Source organism: Cololabis saira, chromosome 5, assembly GCF_033807715.1.
Source record: "Cololabis saira isolate AMF1-May2022 chromosome 5, fColSai1.1, whole genome shotgun sequence".
Lineage (NCBI taxonomy): Eukaryota > Metazoa > Chordata > Actinopteri > Beloniformes > Belonidae > Cololabis > Cololabis saira.
In genome coordinates, this window is record NC_084591.1 from 40,591,067 (window position 1) to 40,609,108 (window position 18,042).

Consider the following 18,042-nt stretch of genomic DNA (forward strand, 5'->3'; position numbering starts at 1 on the left):
TAATGACGTTTATGATGAACCAATCCGTTTGTAAATCCGTCAAGATTTCAGCAAGTTATGAGTATTTTTGTCTGTACAGACCACTCACCCTCCAACAGCAACTATAGCGCACGCATGCGCACCAGAGAGTCTCCTGTGGCAAGATGGCCGCGGGTGAACGACGCTGGAGACTCCGCCGTGAGTCATCTAGCCTTTATATATGTCTATGAGCGGAGCCGCCACCGCAGTAATGGCGGCCCGCTCGACTTCCGGGTTTCGCCGGATTCGTCTATAGGCAACGAAGAAGAAAGTACCGGATGCAGTGGTCACGTGACAGGAAGCAAAGACAAACACGGAAGCGCAGTTCTTCTGCGGGTAACTGTAGTTTTCTTTTTTTCTGTTACATTTCTCTTTAAATTGTCAAATACTGAAGGACAGCCAACGTGGAGTATTAGGTAGGTGATTTGAAGTATGCTGCTGTGTTCGTGAGCGTAAAAGCTAACTTTGTAATGGCTCATTCTGCTCACATTGAGAAGACTTAAAACAATAAGATGTAAATAAAACCTGTGATGAAACGAAAACTGATGACAGTTGACTGCTACTGCCTAATGTCCTGTATTTAACTACTTTAATTGATACATCCAAGCATCAGCGCTGACTTTAAGTAATGTTTAACCTTTGCCTACAGGTTCGTGGATGTTGTCACGTGACACGTGGATAAAGATTATTGTTTTTAGTCACCATGGTGGAGCCCACGCCTTCTGACGTTTTCTGTAACAAGATGCTCAGCATGGTTAACTCTGAGGATGTGAACGCCATCATCCAGGCTCAGAGACACATGTGAGTATCCTGATGGGACTTTGCTGCCACTAAATATACAGTTTTCAGTGTTTTGTGCATGTTAATTGATTTATTATATGTCTGTCTTGTTCTGTATTGAGGTTATGGATGTTTTTCTTCTTCTAATTATTTTGTAAACAGGCTTGATCGTTTTGAGAAGACCAATGAAATGCTGATCAACTTTAATGGACTATCAAATGTGCGACTGCAGCAGATGAACGAGCGCTTCCTGCTACACACCCGCACCCTGGTGGAGATGAAGAAAGATCTGGATAGTATCTTCAGAAGGATCAGGTAAGTCATCGCTCTCCCTGTGGAAACACACCTTTACGCACAGTCTCTGATTGTTGGTCACTTCTGCTTCTCCAGAACTTTAAAAGGGAAGGTTGCCAAGCAATACCCAGATGCTTTCAGCAGTGAGTTGGTGTTTTTGCCTCATTAATTATTTTATAATCACTTTTAATTTCACCCCAAAACATACTTCTAAAACATTTTTTGTTCCCAATAGGTATCCATGAGTCACCCATCTTGGAGGACGACGCTGATGATTTTAACCCAATTCCTCCAAATGTTGCTACAGCAACTACAATGGCCACCTCTGAGCAGAGCACAGAGTCTTGTGACACAAGTCCGGATGTAATCTCACCAACTGCAAGCAGATGCTCTGAAGATCTCTCTCAGGAGCCACCGGATACACCCACCTCTGATGTCCCAGATATAGCGGTTCTGCAGGACGAGGGGCCTGACTCTGTACCTGTAGAGTGAACGGCCTGCAAATGGATTTATAGCTAAAGAAAGTTCTACCAAAAGGAATGATTAAAAAAACAAAACACTTTCAACAGGAGGTCATATTGTATATTTGAGTAAGTCTAGACCTCTGTTCTACATCCGTTTGTTAAACAGTGTTGGTGGCTCATCATTTTTTTTTTTTTTTTGGCAAGCTTTCTTTTTCGATGTCTACAAATGACCTAAATAATGCCAAAAATACTTGAAACTGTAAATACTCAATGTAGATTGCTCTACAGCTATAACAGTGAATCTGAGCAAAACCCATAATTAATTATGCAATTATCAGTATATTTATTTGTTGCTTTTGTTTTGAAACATACACATCTGGCTAAAGAAATAAGTGTTTCATAGCTTTGCCATATGTGAAATGCACAGTTTGATGTTCTTAACTTTAATAATAGCTGAGGTCTGTGAATATTTACAGTATTTGTTGTCTTATTTTATATGTTGCTGAGCACCATTGTATTTAAAAGGCTTCTGCTAACCCTACTGAACATATTTCCTATCTAGATTAGGAAATATGTTAAGTAATATGTTCATGTCAATGTTTCAATCATTAAAAAAACATGCACACAAAACAAATTTTTTTCTTGATATGTGGTTATAAAATAATGTTCTTGTTTTTTCATTCTTAATATATCCGAATAATGATAAACTATTTTAAAGACATATTTAGAACTTCCTTCAAAGTAAAAAGTACTTTTTATTTAGGGGAGTATTTTTCTTGTCTTTTTTAAAATCAGTTTAACTTGGCTCCTACGTTTTGAGTCTGCCCCCCAAGTTTCTCATAATGTCTTCCTGGAAATTTTGCCCATTCCCCCTGACTGAGTTGCTGGAGCTGAGTCAGGATTGTGGGTCTTTTTGCTTGTACAAACGTTTTATGGGTTTCCCAAAATTGTTTCAGTTCAGAGGGTGGTGATGACCTCCTAATACCCTATTCATTGTTTTCCTGCACCACTTCCTGCATCTAATTTGGAGGTATGATTGGGGTTACCATCCATGTGGAAGACCCATCCATGCCCAAGTATTAACTTGATGGCTGATGTGTTTAGGTATTGCTTCAACATGTCTTTCCTCCTGATGCCACCTAGTGAAGTGGACTTCTCCATCATGCAGCAAATCAGTCCCACATCATAATGCTGCTTCATAGAAATACTACAGCGCATCATCTTCTTTGATACAGGCAAGCCGTATACTTTCTGAGCAGTTTGCTCCCATTGTCTTTATGCTTGCATATACTATTTTTTTAATAAATACAATGGGGACCTTTTACGGAACTGGAAACTGTAACCAAGCTAGATTTGTGAAGGTCAATTATTCATTTCCCAATGTTTGGTTGATTTCTTCTTATACAATGAGGCCCTTTTGCTTGAAGGCATGCATTCACATGCATATCAGGCTGCGGCTCCAGTTAACTCAAATGATGTCAGTTAAGACTCTAAGCTTTTATCGTCAAAAAAATCATGTGGTTGTTTGGTGGTTCGTGCTGATTCCTCACAGCAAGAAGATTTCTGGTTGAGCTCTTTGCAGGAGTCTTTTTTTTGTGGAGTTTGCATGCTTGTATTTGTCTTCTCTGGATACTCTGGCATGCTCCGCTGCTCTGAAATCGGGTAATTCTAACCTGCCCATAGGTATGAGTGTGAGTGTGTGTGGTTGTTAATCTCTATGTGGCCCAGCAGATCCCTGTGGTAAAAAAAAATATATATATATATATATATATATTGTAGCACTGGCATCACAGCACCTGTGTTCAACTGGACTCACAGCAGTCTGACCAGCACTTATCCAGCTGGACCTTACTATGTGATTTTGTGCTTGTGTTGTTTTCTCAGATGTAAGTCGCTTTGGATAAAAGCGTCTGCTAAATGACAGTAGTAATAGTAGTAGTGGTCATAAAGTGGAATAAGTAGAGATGAATGAAATCTCCCTCTTTCTAACTATTATGACATTTAAAAAAAAAACAAAACATGAAAATGCGTCTTAGCTTTAAGAGGTGGAGAGAAACTTACAGGACTGTCTCAGAAAATTAGAATATTGTGATAAAGTCCTTTATTTTCTGTAATGCAATTAAAACAAAAACAAAAATGTCATACATTCCGGATTCATTACAAATCAACTGAAATATTGCAAGCCTTTTATTATTTTAATATTGCTGATAATGGTTTACAGTTTAAGATTAAGATTTCCAGAATATTCAATTTTTTTGAGATAGGATATTTGAGTTTTCTTAAGCTGTAAGCCACGATCAGCAATATTAAAATAATAAAAGGCTTGCAATATTTCAGTTGATTTTTAATGAATCCAGAATGGGTGACATTTTTGCATTACAGAAAATAAAGGGCTTCATCACAATATTCGAATTTTCTGAGACAGTCCTGTCAGTGTTTCCCAACCCTGGTCCTCGAGGCACCCCTATCCTGCATGTTTTAGATGTTTCCCTGCACCAACACATCTGATTCTAATTAATGGTCCTAATTAGCTTGTCACCAAGGTCTGCACAACTCTGTTGATGACACACGTACTTTTATCACGGTGTGCTGAAGCAGGGAAACATCTAAAACATGCAGGATTGGGGTGCCTCGAGGACCAGGGTTGGGAAACACTGCTGTATGTTCCTGTTTTGAACCTGGCCCGCCATCACTGCTGTCCGCCGCTAGAGGGCGCTGACATGAAATTACAGCAGTTTCTGTCCGGACAAACGACAGCAGCGCCTCCGACACTCACCGGCAACTTCCTTCTCAGCCTAGATTTCCTGGCTCGTAGTTGACCGTAAACACTGATCTGTGTCGGGTGTTTTTATATTACTTATTTCTGCTCTGAAAGGTCAGTCTTTAGAAGTGATTGGTAAACCAGTTTGAACCCGTGTCCGTGCATGCCTGCTGGGCTGTGCAGCCCCGGTGTCCGGCAGCAGCTGTTGAACATCCCCAGGTGAATGTCCCCGCGGCCAGGGAGCCCCCGCTGTGAGAGGCCGCTCCGCTGGCTGCAGGATGAGGAGGCTGACCAGGAAGAAGGCTCTCACCCTGGTGAAGGAGCTGGACGCTTTCCCCAAAGTTCCCGACAGCTACGTGGAGTCCACAGCCAGCGGCGGGACAGGTGTGGGACTACACACACACACACACACACACACACACACACACACATACACATACACATACACACACACACACATACATATATACACACATACATACATATATACACATACACACACATACACATACACATATATACACACATACACATATATACACACACACACATACACATATATACACACATACACATATATACACACATACATACAGTACTGGAGTTGAGGGAGTATGAGGGGGGATGGCATCCCCCCCTGAAATAAAAACGGTCATCAATGAATGTGGTTTTACTGCTATTTCAACATTTAGAGTCATCACCAGAAAAATAACTTATTTGAAAATTTTCACCTTTTTCAAGTACATTTTCACTTGAAATAAGTAGGAAAATCTACCAGTGGGACAAGATTTATCTTCTCATTACAAGCAAAAAAATCTTGTTCCACTGGCAGATTTTTCTACTTATTTCAAGTGAAAATCTACTTGAAACAGGTGAAAACTGTTTTTCCAGTGATGAGTCTTGTTTTAAGTGTAATAAGATTTTTTTACTAAAATGAGACATTTTAACTAGAAATAAGACAAATATTCTTGTTAAGATTTTGAGTTTTGCAGTGATCCATTTTACTTATCCTGTGAAGGACAGAGTCATATTGATAAGTTCAGAAAAGTGTTTTTTATTGTTGTGTTTTGATGTATTTGATGTAAGCCCAGTGGAAATTTAAAGCTTACAGAAGGCTGCATTTAACTGCTGCTATGTCATTACTGTATTTCTGCAGGTGTTTTGGTCAGTGCTATTATTTGTAATATATTATATTATTTGTAATCAGCACAAATTATCTGTCCCCATATGATAAAATCCACCATCCCCCCTGATTTTTTTTTTTTTTTTTTTTTTTTTACAACTCGAGTACCACACACACACACACACGGATAATCCAGGTTCCATATAAAGTAAAAATCCAGTCCTGCAGTTGTTCCAACCGGTCACTAAACCAGCTCCTCTGCAGGTAAATGGCAGGTCGTTAGTGAAAACACCTGTTTTAAATGTACTGGCTGATCCACAGGTATATGTTTTAATGAGCAAATATCAGCTTAATGTAAAGAAAAGTATTTGACTAATGGTGCTTTGAGACTGACCCCATTTCAAAATTGGTCTTAATTTAAAATTGATTCAAAATTATTTTTGATTTTGTAAAAAAAAAAACAAAACAAAAAAAACATTGCACATTCAAGAGGTGTTTAATCCAGGTGCCATAAAGTAAAAACGCTGCAATTTTTCTGGATCAGCCAGTACATTTAGAACAGGGGTTTTCACTAATGACCTGCCATCTACCTGCAGAGGAGCTGGTTTAGTGATTGGTTGGAACAACTGCTGGACTGGATTTTTACTTTATGGCACCTGGATTATACACCTCTGCGTACACACACACACATACGTATGGTTCTGCAGGACGAGGGGCCTGACTCTGTATATATCAGAATATATCACTCTGCATCTCTCTCCAGTGTCTCTGATCGCCTTCACTCTCATGGCTATCTTGGCCTTCCTGGAGTTCTTTGTGTACAGAAACACCTGGATGAAGTATGAATACGAGGTGGACAAAGACTTCACCAGGTAGAAACGTCAAAAGTTCATTTAATTAACTGCACTTTTAATTCCCGAGGCTGTTGCGTCCTGACTGAAGCTTTTCTTCACTTACAGCAAACTCAAAATAAATGTGGACATCACAGTGGCCATGAGATGCCAGTGTAAGTACTCTGGTAATGATCACGCTGGTTCTTTGGAGTTTGTTTAACTTTCATGATTTTTTTCCCCCCAAAACTTTGCCAAGCCAATATCTTTTATCTTGTTCCTGATTTTTGAGGATGGATGAATAATTTGAGGGAACTCTTAAATTCTGCAGCCCTGGGGGCATTAAATAATTTACAGCGACTTTGCTGTAGCTGTTTTCTTCAAAGTTGGATTGATTTTTCTTTTCTTTTCTAAAGCTACCCAGAAATCTTGAATCTGTATTATTTTGCCTGTCATGACAGATATATCACTGGTCTGCTAATTGAGCACACATCTCAGTTTTACAGATTCTTAAAAACAAGTCCAGAAATATCTGAAGGTTTCTGTACAGTTAGGTAAATGACAGGTTGTTTAATCTGGCTGTAAACATCCACAATGAAAAATAAAAATGTAAGTCTTTGCATATTTTCAAAAGTTAAAACAGAAATTGTATTTTGAAAATTAAAAAAGGGACAATTTTGTGATGTTTAAAAAAGTTAGGAAAGAAAAATCATGTATCATTAGCAAAATAATTTGTACACAAGATTTCTTGGTAAGTTTTTTTTCAATCCCCTAAAACTGCTCCTAAATCCATGTGAAAACCATCCATGTTAAATCCGACCGTAGTAAAAGTGGCCGTAACTTGATAATAAAGTATTTGAATCTCTCAAAACCAATAGAGAAAATGGTAGATTTCAGGTGGGGCTTCCTGGTTGAAGTGGAGCCTCGTGTTCCTTATGTGAGTTTAATCTTTATGAAAAGGCTTTTAACTGTCACGCTTGTTTGAATGCAGACATTGGTGCTGATGTCCTCGATCTGGCAGAGACCATGGTTGCTTCTGATGGTTTAAAATATGAACCAGTGAGTGGGAGTTTCAATACTGACGTATAATATTTCGTCTTCTGCGGTCTTGTCTTGTCTGACCTTTTTTATATTATTTTCTATTTTCAGGCCAACTTTGAACTGCCACCAGAGCACAGATTGTGGCACATGTAAGATTCAATAAACCTATCATACCAACAAGATTAAACTACAGAAGAAGTGTTTTATATGCAAAGAGTATTTCAGAGTGACACTTAAAACGGACAATAACGAGGCTGTTGGTTTACTCCTACAAGCTGCAAAGTGTTTTAGGATGAAACTTGCTGTAAAGAGTATCAGTGCTGCATACTATGCTGAGAGAAATGTAATATACTGTCAATGACACTGTTGTTTTACCTGGCTTTTTAATAGATACAATTTTGAAGATATAACTATTGAATCCATTGATACTAGTTAATCTTATCTTGATTTAGCCTTTGTCATCACATGTATTCCCTCCGTGTCTGGCAGGACTCTTCTGCACATCCAGGAGCGTCTGAGAGTTGAACACTCTCTGCAGGATTTGCTCTTCAAAACTGCAATAAAAGAAGCTCCTCCTGCTCAGACTCGAAGGTACTGAACCCCTTTAAAATAATCTTTGGAAAGTGTGATCCCACTGGTAAACCAGAACAACTTCAGCCTTGTCATTTCCTTTCCCTCTTTAGTGAAGAAAGCCCCAGCTCCCTTCGTGCCTGCAGGATACATGGACATATGTATGTCAACAAAGTGGCAGGAAATTTCCACATTACTGTTGGCAAGTATGTACCCACCACATCTATAAACATCTATATTGACACTTCAGACTCGCTGGAGCAGCTGTATATAAATATACGTATCAGCGCTACATCGGGCCGTACGAAAGAGAAGCCTTGGTATAACGTTAATTACTATTACTACGCTTTAAACCCTCTCCATTTCTGCCACAGGAACCAAAAACAAAACGGGGTTCTGAGGGAAAGAATCCCCCCACCCCCCAAACTTGGAGTTGATTTGGAGTGTAACTGCTGTGCTTGCTGCAGCGTCACATTTGCTAAATCTCCCGTGCTCCTTTGACGCCAGTAGAATTGTAAAAGACCCCGGTCTGAAATAATCCTTTAGTTCCACAGAGGAAAAAAAAGCCCAGGACGTTTAAGTTCTGGGTCCCATTGGTTGAAATGTTCTCATAATATGAAGCTTTTGTGTAATCCAAATGTGAGCGTTCATTCAAAAAACTCTAACAATCTGCAAACCGTTTATTCTAGGCTTTTTCTTTTTTTTTTTTTTAAGTAGCGGCCAAATATCTCCTTAATTATATTTCAACTGCACTTTATAACATCTGCATCCCATCGGTCACCACTACAAGACTCTTTCTGTGAGCTGTCATCTCTAGTCTGTCTGCATTTTTTAATGCAGCACTAACTTTTCAGAGACTGACTTGAGACATGTTAATTGTTGTACAGGTCCATTCCTCATCCCAGAGGCCACGCACATCTGGCTGCCCTCGTTAGCCACGACTGTGAGTTTATTATTTCTGATTCGCCTACATGTACTTACGAAACATAGGAGTCATAGTCACTCTGCAGTCATCTGATGTTAGATATTTACGGGTTTGCTTTTCATTGTAATGCAGCGTACAACTTCTCTCACCGGATTGACCACCTGTCGTTTGGAGAAGCCATCCCCGGACTGATCAGCCCTCTGGATGGCACAGAGAAAGTGTCTCCTGACTGTACGTCTTTGTTGGCTGAAATCAGGGGTTTTCCACAGCGGGAACTGCCAGGCACAACGGTTGATTAGTTAAACTCAGAGTAAGCACCGTTTTTGAAAAACCCGATAACTTTTTGAAGAAAGCAGCTGCTTTAGACTGATCATTTTTGATTTGTTGTCATGTTTGAAGGCCAAGAGGGTTAATGCTGGGTCCTGTAAACGTTCATACAATCTTATCTGTGCCCAGAGTTTCCGCTGTGGAAAACCATAATATTCCATTATTTTATGAATACTCCTACTTTTTGGCATTAACAGATGGTTGTTGCTTTTATCTAGCTAACCACATGTTTCAGTACTTTATCACCATTGTGCCAACCAAGCTGAACACCTACGGGATCTCTGCGGAAACACATCAGTATTCCGTTACAGAGCGGGTAGGTTTGAATGTTGCATCTGAAAATGTATCTGGTTGTCTTTGTCTCTGTGGTGAATTGTTTTGTTTTCCTTTTTTTTCCTGCAGGAACGAGCGATAAACCATGCTGCCGGCAGCCACGGAGTCTCAGGGATCTTTATGAAGTACGATATCAGCTCACTGATGGTCAAAGTCACTGAGCAGCACATGCCTCTTTGGCAGTTTCTCGTCCGACTCTGCGGCATCATCGGAGGCATTTTCTCCACCACCGGTAGATAAATCAACCATCATTTGGAACCTTTGACAGATTAATCTTTATGTTCCAGTGTGCAGCACTGCGGGAAATTTGAGAAAATATTAATTACTCATGACTTTATTAGTGTAGAGTCACATGAACAGAAGAATCTTTGCGTGACCTAAAATATATAAATGTTTTTTTTTTTATTCTCTTCTTGATTTGCACAGCCATGTTTTGAAGGTAGTAAACCAAGTAAAGTAGTAAAACCAAATACAGGATGTAGAACTAGAGCTTTGCAGTTTTTGTAAGCACTTTCCCAACCTCCTAACTAAAGGGAGTGGTTTAAATCAGAGGTATTTAGCTTGGTTGTACAGTAATCTGCTACTTTGCTGCCAGATGTCAGTAAATCCCAGACATCTGATACCTACATTGCAGAGTTGTTATTATTGTTGTGACGGTAGAAAGGATGCTTAAATCAGATGTGTTAAGCTCTTCGAAAACAGACAAAAATCACACTTTATGCATTATTTATAGTCAGTGGCATTGGCTGCCACTTTGACTCAATGTTTTCCACCACGTAAAAAGAGCAGCTAGCATGTGTGACAGCCGAGCTGCTTCCCCTTCTACTAATCTCCCATCATGAACACCAGTGTTTTGAAGTTTCATCTTTTGTCATTTGCAGGAATGGTCCACAGTTTGGTGGGATTTCTGGTAGACGTAATCTGCTGTCGTTTTCAAATGGGAATCTACAAACGTCTGGATGTGAGAAAGAACACTTATTTTTAACTCACAACGTTAATGCGACGCTCTCTTGATGTTGCTGGGGTTTTTCTTGATTTGGTTCTTTCCTCCTTTTCTTTGTAGGCTCCTCCGAATGTACCTGCAGACGATCAGAATACACTTCCTACAGAAAATTTCAGCCAAGAATGAGACGGCTCAGCTGCTCACGATCCTGACCCGACCCAAAGACGGCACAAGTTTTGGGAAGATGTTTACAAGTTGCTTTATTTTAAATATGCCCTGGTTTTTTTTTGTTTTTTTTTTTTTTTTTTTTGTGTGGGTTAAATATTGGGATGTGACTATTCATCCACGTGTGAAGGGTTGTAATCAATACCTCCACTAATTATCTGTTTCTGTCACTGGAAAGCTGCAATGATTAAATAAATATCATTAGTCTTGAACGTGGTTCGTTGGAACTACAGCAGTCGACTGTTTACCTGCTTGAGGTTGCCTTTTATAATTCATCTTCACGTTTTTATATTTCTTTCTTTCATATTTTGAAGACCTCCAGAAACTTTCATTGTAAAAAATGTTTAAGTTTCAGTAAATGATAAACCTCTGTGGGTATGAATGGTCTTTTAAAGGAAAACGGTGTGGGGTATCAAGATTTGCTTCCTTGTGTATATGATATGTGAATTATAATCCGCCTTCAACTTGACATTGGTGCTCTGTGTCCAGCGCAAACTAGCATAGTCTGAGCTACGGCTGCATTGATTTATTTATATATTTTTGGTTAAACACTTGACTGTAACATTCGTGCAGAACTGCGGAGCCCAAAATGTTGGTTTTACTTTTTTTTCTCTTCAAACTATTCAAATCCCCCCCCATAATACAATTTATAAATCATACATGTAAAAGCACATTTAAGAAGATAAAACCTGAAAATATTTGCCTTCTGTCTTGTAAACATTGAAAAATGAATCTGTTATCAGAACATTTGCACATTGATCAATAAATTTACATCGTTTGAACTCTGGTCCTCAGTTTAACTAAAAATCTCTAGAGTTTTTACACCATGTCAAGAGTTTATTTGACAGTATTTCAGAATATCTTTCAGTAAACAAGTTTTTTGTTTTTTAGCAAAATGTAATATATCAGTACTGTTGCATTTCATAAAAATAGTTGTTCACGTCTTTGAAACTACAGTATCAATGATACAGTAAACCATATTTGTAGGAATACAGCTGTACAGGGTGATAGTACACAATTAACACTACACAGTTATACTTGATCTTAATGGGGATTTATGAACGTGCCATCCTTCACAGGTTCCAATGAGCAGTTTCTTCGTTTTTTTTGTTTTCTGTGTACAAAACCAGTCACGGCAAGCAGGGGGACGGCCTTGACGGAGGGTTGGATGACGTCTTCTCTCTGCTTTTCCATACTCTGTGACATCTGCTGTCAACAGTAGACACATTTCTACAGCCTAATGGCATGTCGTCATGGTCCTTGCCAACATTTTAACAGGCTTTTCACATAAGCCGCACCTCTTTCAGCGTAGAAACATCCAGAAAAATACATTTCTGCTGCAGATCAAGATCAGTTCTGGTGTGACGGATGGTGCACAAGGTCTTCCTAGTGTCCCAGTTCAGAGGTGCATTGGCTTGCATTACCAGCAATTTACGAGTGCAGTGTAGATGTGTCGTCATACTGCATTCAAATTGTCTCAATGCATCGCCGGTCCTCCACAACTACAGAGCTCTTGTGATCCATTTGGAATACAGAGCAAAAACTACTTGCTGAGAGAGGTGGATGACATCCAAATGGAGAGTGGTTTCATCTTGAGTACTGCTGTTAAATAGCAGCATGTCTCAAATCTCTGCCACACACAAGGTCTAGTGATTAAACAAAAGTTTAAATGCTTTTGTGATGCATGGGTCATCTAAACTCTTGGATTCTAGTGCAGTGAGCACTGGTTCTGCCTGCAAACAATGCAAACTCGTCATCTTGCGAACAAGACGAAGCTTAAAAGGCAAAAACAGTGCTCCGCTGCGATAAAACCTTGTCTTATAAACACCTCTACAGAGGATGTGATGCTACAGGCTACTGTTTTCCCCCTTCAAAACCACTTGGAGACAAGATCAATCACTGACACCGATGAGCTTTACGGAAGAGTCCATCAAGGTATATATCACGCTTGGCGTAAGATCTGAGGAAAAAAACAGGCTCTACAACTCAGCAGTTTTTCTGACGTGGGCGAACACCAAGTTCCCACAACAATTCAGAAGAGCAACGGCTCTGCTTTAGTTTGAGTAAGGCACTCCGCCCCACCTCGTAGCCATCGGCCTCCTCTTCTCCGCTCCCACAGTGATGTGGTACACTTAGCACAGTAAAAGGCATAGAAACGGGAGACTGGACAGAAGTTTTCCTTTTGAGTGTTAAATGAATACAACACAGATTATAACTCTGCACAATGACTGCATGGTTGTGATCAAGGTTGTGTACATAAGTCAGAGGAGTAAAATGAGTTCTTACTAAGTCAGCTGTTTTCAGTCATTCATTCAAAAGTGATGAAAAGAAAAATCACTTTTGTCTTACGTGAATACCAGCCTGTTTGCTCCACAGATATCTATGTTCTTCCTTTTAAAAGATTGGTGAGTCACTGTCTAATGACATGGTGTGTCATAGCCATGCACACAAACACCGTCTCCCTCCGCGCTCTGGGTTCGGTGACTGGCGCAGTCTTTGATATGTAGTTATAGACGAGGCCATTGAAAGTGATTCTAAAATACTGGCCTTGATTATTTCTCTCTCTCTCTCTCACTCTCTCTTTTAATTTTATACAATGTTTTCTAACTACAACACTGCTTCAAAAACACCAACAGGTCTGTTTCTGAGTTTACCAAATGAAGATATTTTTCACATCTTTACATTTACAGTATATCATATTGGTAGGCATGTAACATATATCGTGTTGTCCGGGTTGTCACTCGAGTCCGTTTTCAGCGTCACTTCCTCCATTTAACAGATCAACAGACTTAATCTTCCAACTCCACTGAGAAATGGATGCAAAAGTAAACCTCTTGTATATATACGTCTTCCATTTTTGTTGCATGTCAGGCCACGCTGCAGTATCCGGGCAAAAGCCCTGCTCCGCTGAACAGGTAAAGGTGCGCATCTCCACTCTGAACCAAATGTTGTTGCTCCATCTGTGATAAGAACATCGCTGTTCACGTGTGACGATCTCCATCGGGTTTTATACTTTTGAAAGTTTCTCTGTTCTTTAAGGTGGTGGGTGTAATCATAATCTTGTAAGAGCAAATAAAACATGAGATAAGAGTTCATAAGGAGATGAAGAAAACAGGACAGAGAGGGCCATACAAAATACTTTTCTGATGATGAGCTGAAAATGGAGCCATGCATTTGTGATCCGACCTACACCAGAAGGATCCCGTTCTATCTGCTCACTGTGGAGGTCCAGGACCTCAGGGTGCCGGGCAGTTTGTCGGAGCCGGGCATGCTCCAGAGCCCTGGGGAGGCGGCCGTGCTCCTTGCTGGAGGAACTTCAGTTGTTTTAGAGGGACAGCAGAGCCCACTGTGGCCATCGGCCCTCCCGTCTTCTCTGGAGAACAGACCTCTGGACACCAGCTTCTCCTGGAGGCTGACATGTCCATCTCCACTGCTCAGGGAGGCTCCGTTCAAATTCACACTGACATATGGAACCCAGGGCCAAACGGAGCCTACTGTCTGTGTTTGTAGACTCTTCCTTTCAAAGTAGGGGGAGCAAGTCTCCCTCTGCCTCTCTCTTCTCTCCATGGGTCTTCCAACACCAGCTTTGGGATTTAAAGCCCGGGGCTGCCCTTCGCCAGGTCCACAGTCTACCTCTGCCGATGCCTGAAGGGTTCCCTGACCTCTGATGATACATTTGTGCTCGGTGGACCTGCCACCTGTAGCCCCTCTAATGGAGCTGTGGTCTGTCACCAGTGGAGCTGTGTCTGTCATGCACATTGTGGCCTCTAGAGGGTGCTGATGAGGGGAGTCTGGGGCTGACACTGGATGGGATGAGAGCGATGGATTCAGGTGAGACTCCAGGGTTACTTCCTGCAGGGCAGAGTGGGCTGTAGAAAGGGAATCCCAGGGGCCTGCACAGTCTGTCAAAGAGGAAGAAAACAGTTTTTAAAAAGAGAAAGGCAAGAAGTGGACAACCAACATGCACATGCAGAGAGCAAAAGGGGAAAGAACACAATCGCAGTGCAACAGAGAAACATCATATTTTCATAAAATAGGCAAAGTTGCATGCAAATATGAATAAGCAGTCAGGATGTTTTCAGTGCTTGAAGATAATTCACATGTTCATAGTTGCAGCTTGGGCACGGCAGTTTCATACTGACTATTTTGCATCCATCAAAAGCACGATCCAGTTCCTTTTCTCGAGAGTCTCTTCAAACCATACGCCTTCTGATTACATCCCCAAAATGCAAAGGTTCACTCTCAGCTGCTCTTTCCCCATGCATAAATGATCCATCTCTCTCTCTCTTTCTCTCTCTTTCTCTCTCTCTCACACACGCATACACGCACGCACACACACGCACACACACACACACACACACAAATAAAGGCATGCAGAGAGCACACTTACAGACCACACAGATTAATCAAAATGGAGAGAAGAGAGACATGCAATTTTTCACAAACCGTGTCTTTAGAGTGGCCCATTAGGAAGAAATAGGGGGAGCTTAGTGTGTCACCTTTCATGCACATGGAGAGGTTGGAAGGTACCATTCCTGAGGGAAGGCAAGTAAAAGCCTATACCAATCATTAGACTTAAAGCAGAAGGGTTATAATACACGAAAGCTATAGAGCAGAATGTTACTGCATTAAAAGCTACTGTTAAATCAAAATAATTGATCACATAAAGACAAGCTTGATATTAAGCCACATATTAGAAAGGTAAAGAGGTAACTGCAGAAGGATACTGATGTATGTTAATATGTTTCCTGAGTAAAATAATGATAATTTGTGGGGGGGTGCGAGTCAGCCCGGTTACAATACGGTAATGCTGAATGACAAACAGTAAATCTGTGGCGAGAAAGAGGTTAGCTCACAGACTAAAAAGGGGGATAGAGCAGGGAAATAAAGACACATGTATGCACTTCCATTCATGCCGGGGGGAAACCCACCATATTCTGGCACCTGTCCTGAGCCTCTCTTCAGCAGCAGCCTGACTCTCCTGCCTCCCGCCTTGATGAGTTCAATGGCGCGGGCGTGAGTCATGTCTCGAGTGCTGTCTCCATTAATCTCTATGATCTGATCCCCTACCTGGAGTACACACACAAGACAGTTTCAATTTCAGTCAACCTCTCTTAATCCAGGGGAGGTTAACCTCCCTCCACAGCCAGTCTAGATCCAGTGAACATCTCTACTCAGCAACACGGGAATAAGTACCATTTAAGTGTCTTGTTCAACTACACCTAGACAAGCGTTAGGGATGAGGATTACTCTGAGTCATTAAGTTCACAAGCATACATGCAGTACTCGAGTTGAGGGGGGATGAGGGGGGATGGCATCCCCCCTGAAATAAAAACGGTCAAAATCATCCCCCCTTTCCATCCCTTATGTCATTTCATCAATGAATGTTGTATTACTGCTATTTCAACATTTAGAGTCATCACCAGAAAAATAAATCCAGAAAAATAACTTATTTGACAATTTTCACCTTTTTCAAGTACATTTTCACTTGAAATACCAATGGGACAAGATGTATCTTCTCATTATAAGCAATAAAATCTTGTTCCACGTGCAGATTTTTCTACTTATTTTAAGTGAAAATCTACTTGAAACCGGAGAAAATTGTTGTTTTTTCCAGTGATGAGTCTTGTTTTAAGTGTAATGAGATTTTTTTACTAAAATGAGACATTTTAACTAGAAATAAGACACATTTTCTTGTTAAGATTTTGAGTTTTTGCAGTGATCCATTTTACTTATCCTGTGAAGGACAGAGTCATATTGATAAGTTCAGAAAACTGTTTTTTATTGTTGTGTTTTGATGTATTTGATGTAAGCCCAGTGGATATTTAAAGCTTACAGAAGGCTGCATTTAACTGCTGCTATGTCATTCCTGCAGTATTTCTGCAGCTGTTTTGGTCACTGCTAATATTTGTAATATATTATATTATTTGTAATCAGCACAAATTATCTGTCCCCATATAAGAAAAATCCACCATCCCCCCTGATTTTTTTTTACAACTCGAGTACTGCATACATGCGTACCTAAGCAGATGGATAAATACACGTTTGCCGTCAAATGTACCAAAGCGTGTGCATTCACGCCTACACCACATGGTGTAAACTATGTTTAAACTCAGAGCGCATGCTGTAACAGCCAGGAAGACATGAAAAGAGGAACACTTCCAACTGTGAGACAGGGTTAATCATACTTTTCTGAATTTTCTTCAACAAAAATCAGCAAGTCTTTTAAAACCCAAAGTGATGATAAGGTCTGAGCACGTTTTCCATTTTGTCACGGTTTTGTTTAGGTCCCTGTCTCACCCTCATCCTTCCATTTCGTATGGCGGGACCGTCCTCCGCAAGACGCAGCACAAAAAGGTCCATGCTATACTCTCTACCCCCACGGATACTGAATCCAAACCCCTTTGTACTCTTCTCCAGTTCCACAGTGAAGTAATCATAGTCCTGCAGATTGAAAAAGAAGTCTCACATTAACTAAAATTGATGATTTATTTTACCCGCAATGTGTTACAAGTTTGCATGAAAAAACAAAGGATGCTGAAAAACAGCAGATATTTCCAGCGCTACCTGTGGTCGGAAGTCAGCAGGGATGCCCAGAGGAAACTGTGCGGCGGCGGGGTGCTGTCTGAAGTCCAGCAAGCCAGGAGGGTGTCGGTAGTCCAGCGTCGGGGGTTGGCGGTAATCAGTCACTGGTGGGTGGCGATAATCCACAGGAGGTTGCCTATAGTCGGTGAAAGGAGGATGGCGGAAGTCAGGTTTGACATCCTGTCTTGCTTTAACCTCTGACCTGAAAGGAGGGAAAAAGCCAACAAAATGAGACTCGAAGCTTACGCCATGATGGAGCAGGCACGGTTTTTAAGAATAATAAAGGATGGGGGAGACTGTCTGAAAACAATCACATATATATATTTGTTATTTTACAGGAAGTGGAGATTAACATATTTGAGTTTAGCAGATGGTGTGGGGCACACTATTGAATGAATGTAGGCATGCATTTGAAAAAAATCACCACAGAGAAGATGGAAATATCAGCTTGAGGTCTGATATTTTTATCCAGTACCCACTTGGCAAACAGGTATAAATCAACAGCTGTGGGGTAGTATTTCTAAGTGTCTTGAAATGAGACTTACAGTACATACCTATCAAAGCATGAACTCACACTTTCATAGTTTGACACGGAACAGGGTCTGATAACCGGGCTCCTGAATTATAAAAGAGATACCGTTCGGTAAATTATTCACTGACACTGTAGGCACTAAGTGGTGTTATGTAATAAGTCCAGCCTGGCACTGAGATCTGACTGGGAATAAAACTGTCTGCACTCACAGGTTTTCTTGTGAACTAACAGCCAAAACCATGAGAAGAAGCCACACCCACCCAGTAAACCATCTGCCACCTGTGGAAATCC

At 40.7% G+C, this 18,042-nt stretch overlaps 3 protein-coding genes across 14 annotated transcripts in view; 2 read left to right on the forward strand and 1 right to left on the reverse strand.

Annotated features, from left to right (window-relative positions):
• Window positions 1-302: 302 nt before the first annotated feature.
• Window positions 303-1,649, forward strand: kxd1 (KxDL motif containing 1). Of its 2 annotated transcripts, none has more exons than XM_061722091.1 (5): window positions 303-434; window positions 668-819; window positions 961-1,113; window positions 1,189-1,235; window positions 1,328-1,649. In XM_061722091.1, the coding sequence occupies exons 2-5, from the start codon at window positions 722-724 to the stop codon at window positions 1,582-1,584; spliced, it is 555 nt and encodes a 184-aa protein (XP_061578075.1). In that variant the 5' UTR covers window positions 303-434; window positions 668-721; the 3' UTR covers window positions 1,585-1,649. The 2 variants fall into 2 exon arrangements, with proteins under 2 accessions (XP_061578075.1, XP_061578076.1); XM_061722092.1 differs by having other exon boundaries at window positions 309-354.
• Window positions 1,650-4,309: 2,660 nt separating this feature from the next.
• Window positions 4,310-11,421, forward strand: ergic2 (ERGIC and golgi 2). Its single transcript, XM_061722085.1, has 13 exons — window positions 4,310-4,701; window positions 6,204-6,312; window positions 6,400-6,446; window positions 7,262-7,329; window positions 7,420-7,460; window positions 7,801-7,902; window positions 7,995-8,087; window positions 8,769-8,824; window positions 8,939-9,037; window positions 9,352-9,449; window positions 9,536-9,698; window positions 10,348-10,427; window positions 10,530-11,421. Exons 1-13 carry the CDS (start codon window positions 4,596-4,598, stop codon window positions 10,593-10,595), a joined length of 1,128 nt encoding a protein of 375 aa, XP_061578069.1. The 5' UTR covers window positions 4,310-4,595; the 3' UTR covers window positions 10,596-11,421.
• LOC133444346 (membrane-associated guanylate kinase, WW and PDZ domain-containing protein 2-like) overlaps window positions 10,698-18,042 on the reverse strand; it is a 116,863-nt gene continuing 109,518 nt past the window's right edge. For 2 of the 11 annotated variants that reach the window (XM_061722074.1, XM_061722071.1), the window contains exons 19-24: window positions 17,774-17,836; window positions 17,202-17,421; window positions 16,935-17,078; window positions 15,566-15,704; window positions 15,081-15,169; window positions 14,353-14,536 (exon numbers count right to left, since the gene is read on the reverse strand). In XM_061722074.1, coding sequence (XP_061578058.1) covers window positions 14,480-14,536; window positions 15,081-15,169; window positions 15,566-15,704; window positions 16,935-17,078; window positions 17,202-17,421; window positions 17,774-17,836 — 712 coding nt within the window. In that variant the 3' untranslated portion in view covers window positions 14,353-14,479. Of the gene's footprint in view, window positions 14,537-15,080; window positions 15,192-15,565; window positions 15,705-16,934; window positions 17,079-17,201; window positions 17,422-17,773; window positions 17,837-18,042 lie in introns of all 11 variants that reach the window. The other 9 variants (XM_061722065.1, XM_061722067.1, XM_061722075.1 and 6 more) reach the window with 7 other exon arrangements.

Bases quoted from the DNA above. Each gene is read 5' to 3' on its own strand.
- kxd1 (XM_061722091.1), top strand. From the start codon at position 722: ATGGTGGAGCCCACGCCTTCTGACGTTTTCTGTAACAAGATGCTCAGC. The intron at 820-960 runs GTGAGTATCCTG...TTTTGTAAACAG, and splicing joins ATCCAGGCTCAGAGACACAT to GCTTGATCGTTTTGAGAAGA. The intron at 1,114-1,188 runs GTAAGTCATCGC...CTGCTTCTCCAG, and splicing joins AGTATCTTCAGAAGGATCAG to AACTTTAAAAGGGAAGGTTG.
- ergic2 (XM_061722085.1), top strand. From the start codon at position 4,596: ATGAGGAGGCTGACCAGGAAGAAGGCTCTCACCCTGGTGAAGGAGCTG. The intron at 8,825-8,938 runs GTGAGTTTATTA...ATTGTAATGCAG, and splicing joins TGCCCTCGTTAGCCACGACT to CGTACAACTTCTCTCACCGG. The intron at 9,038-9,351 runs GTACGTCTTTGT...GCTTTTATCTAG, and splicing joins AGAGAAAGTGTCTCCTGACT to CTAACCACATGTTTCAGTAC.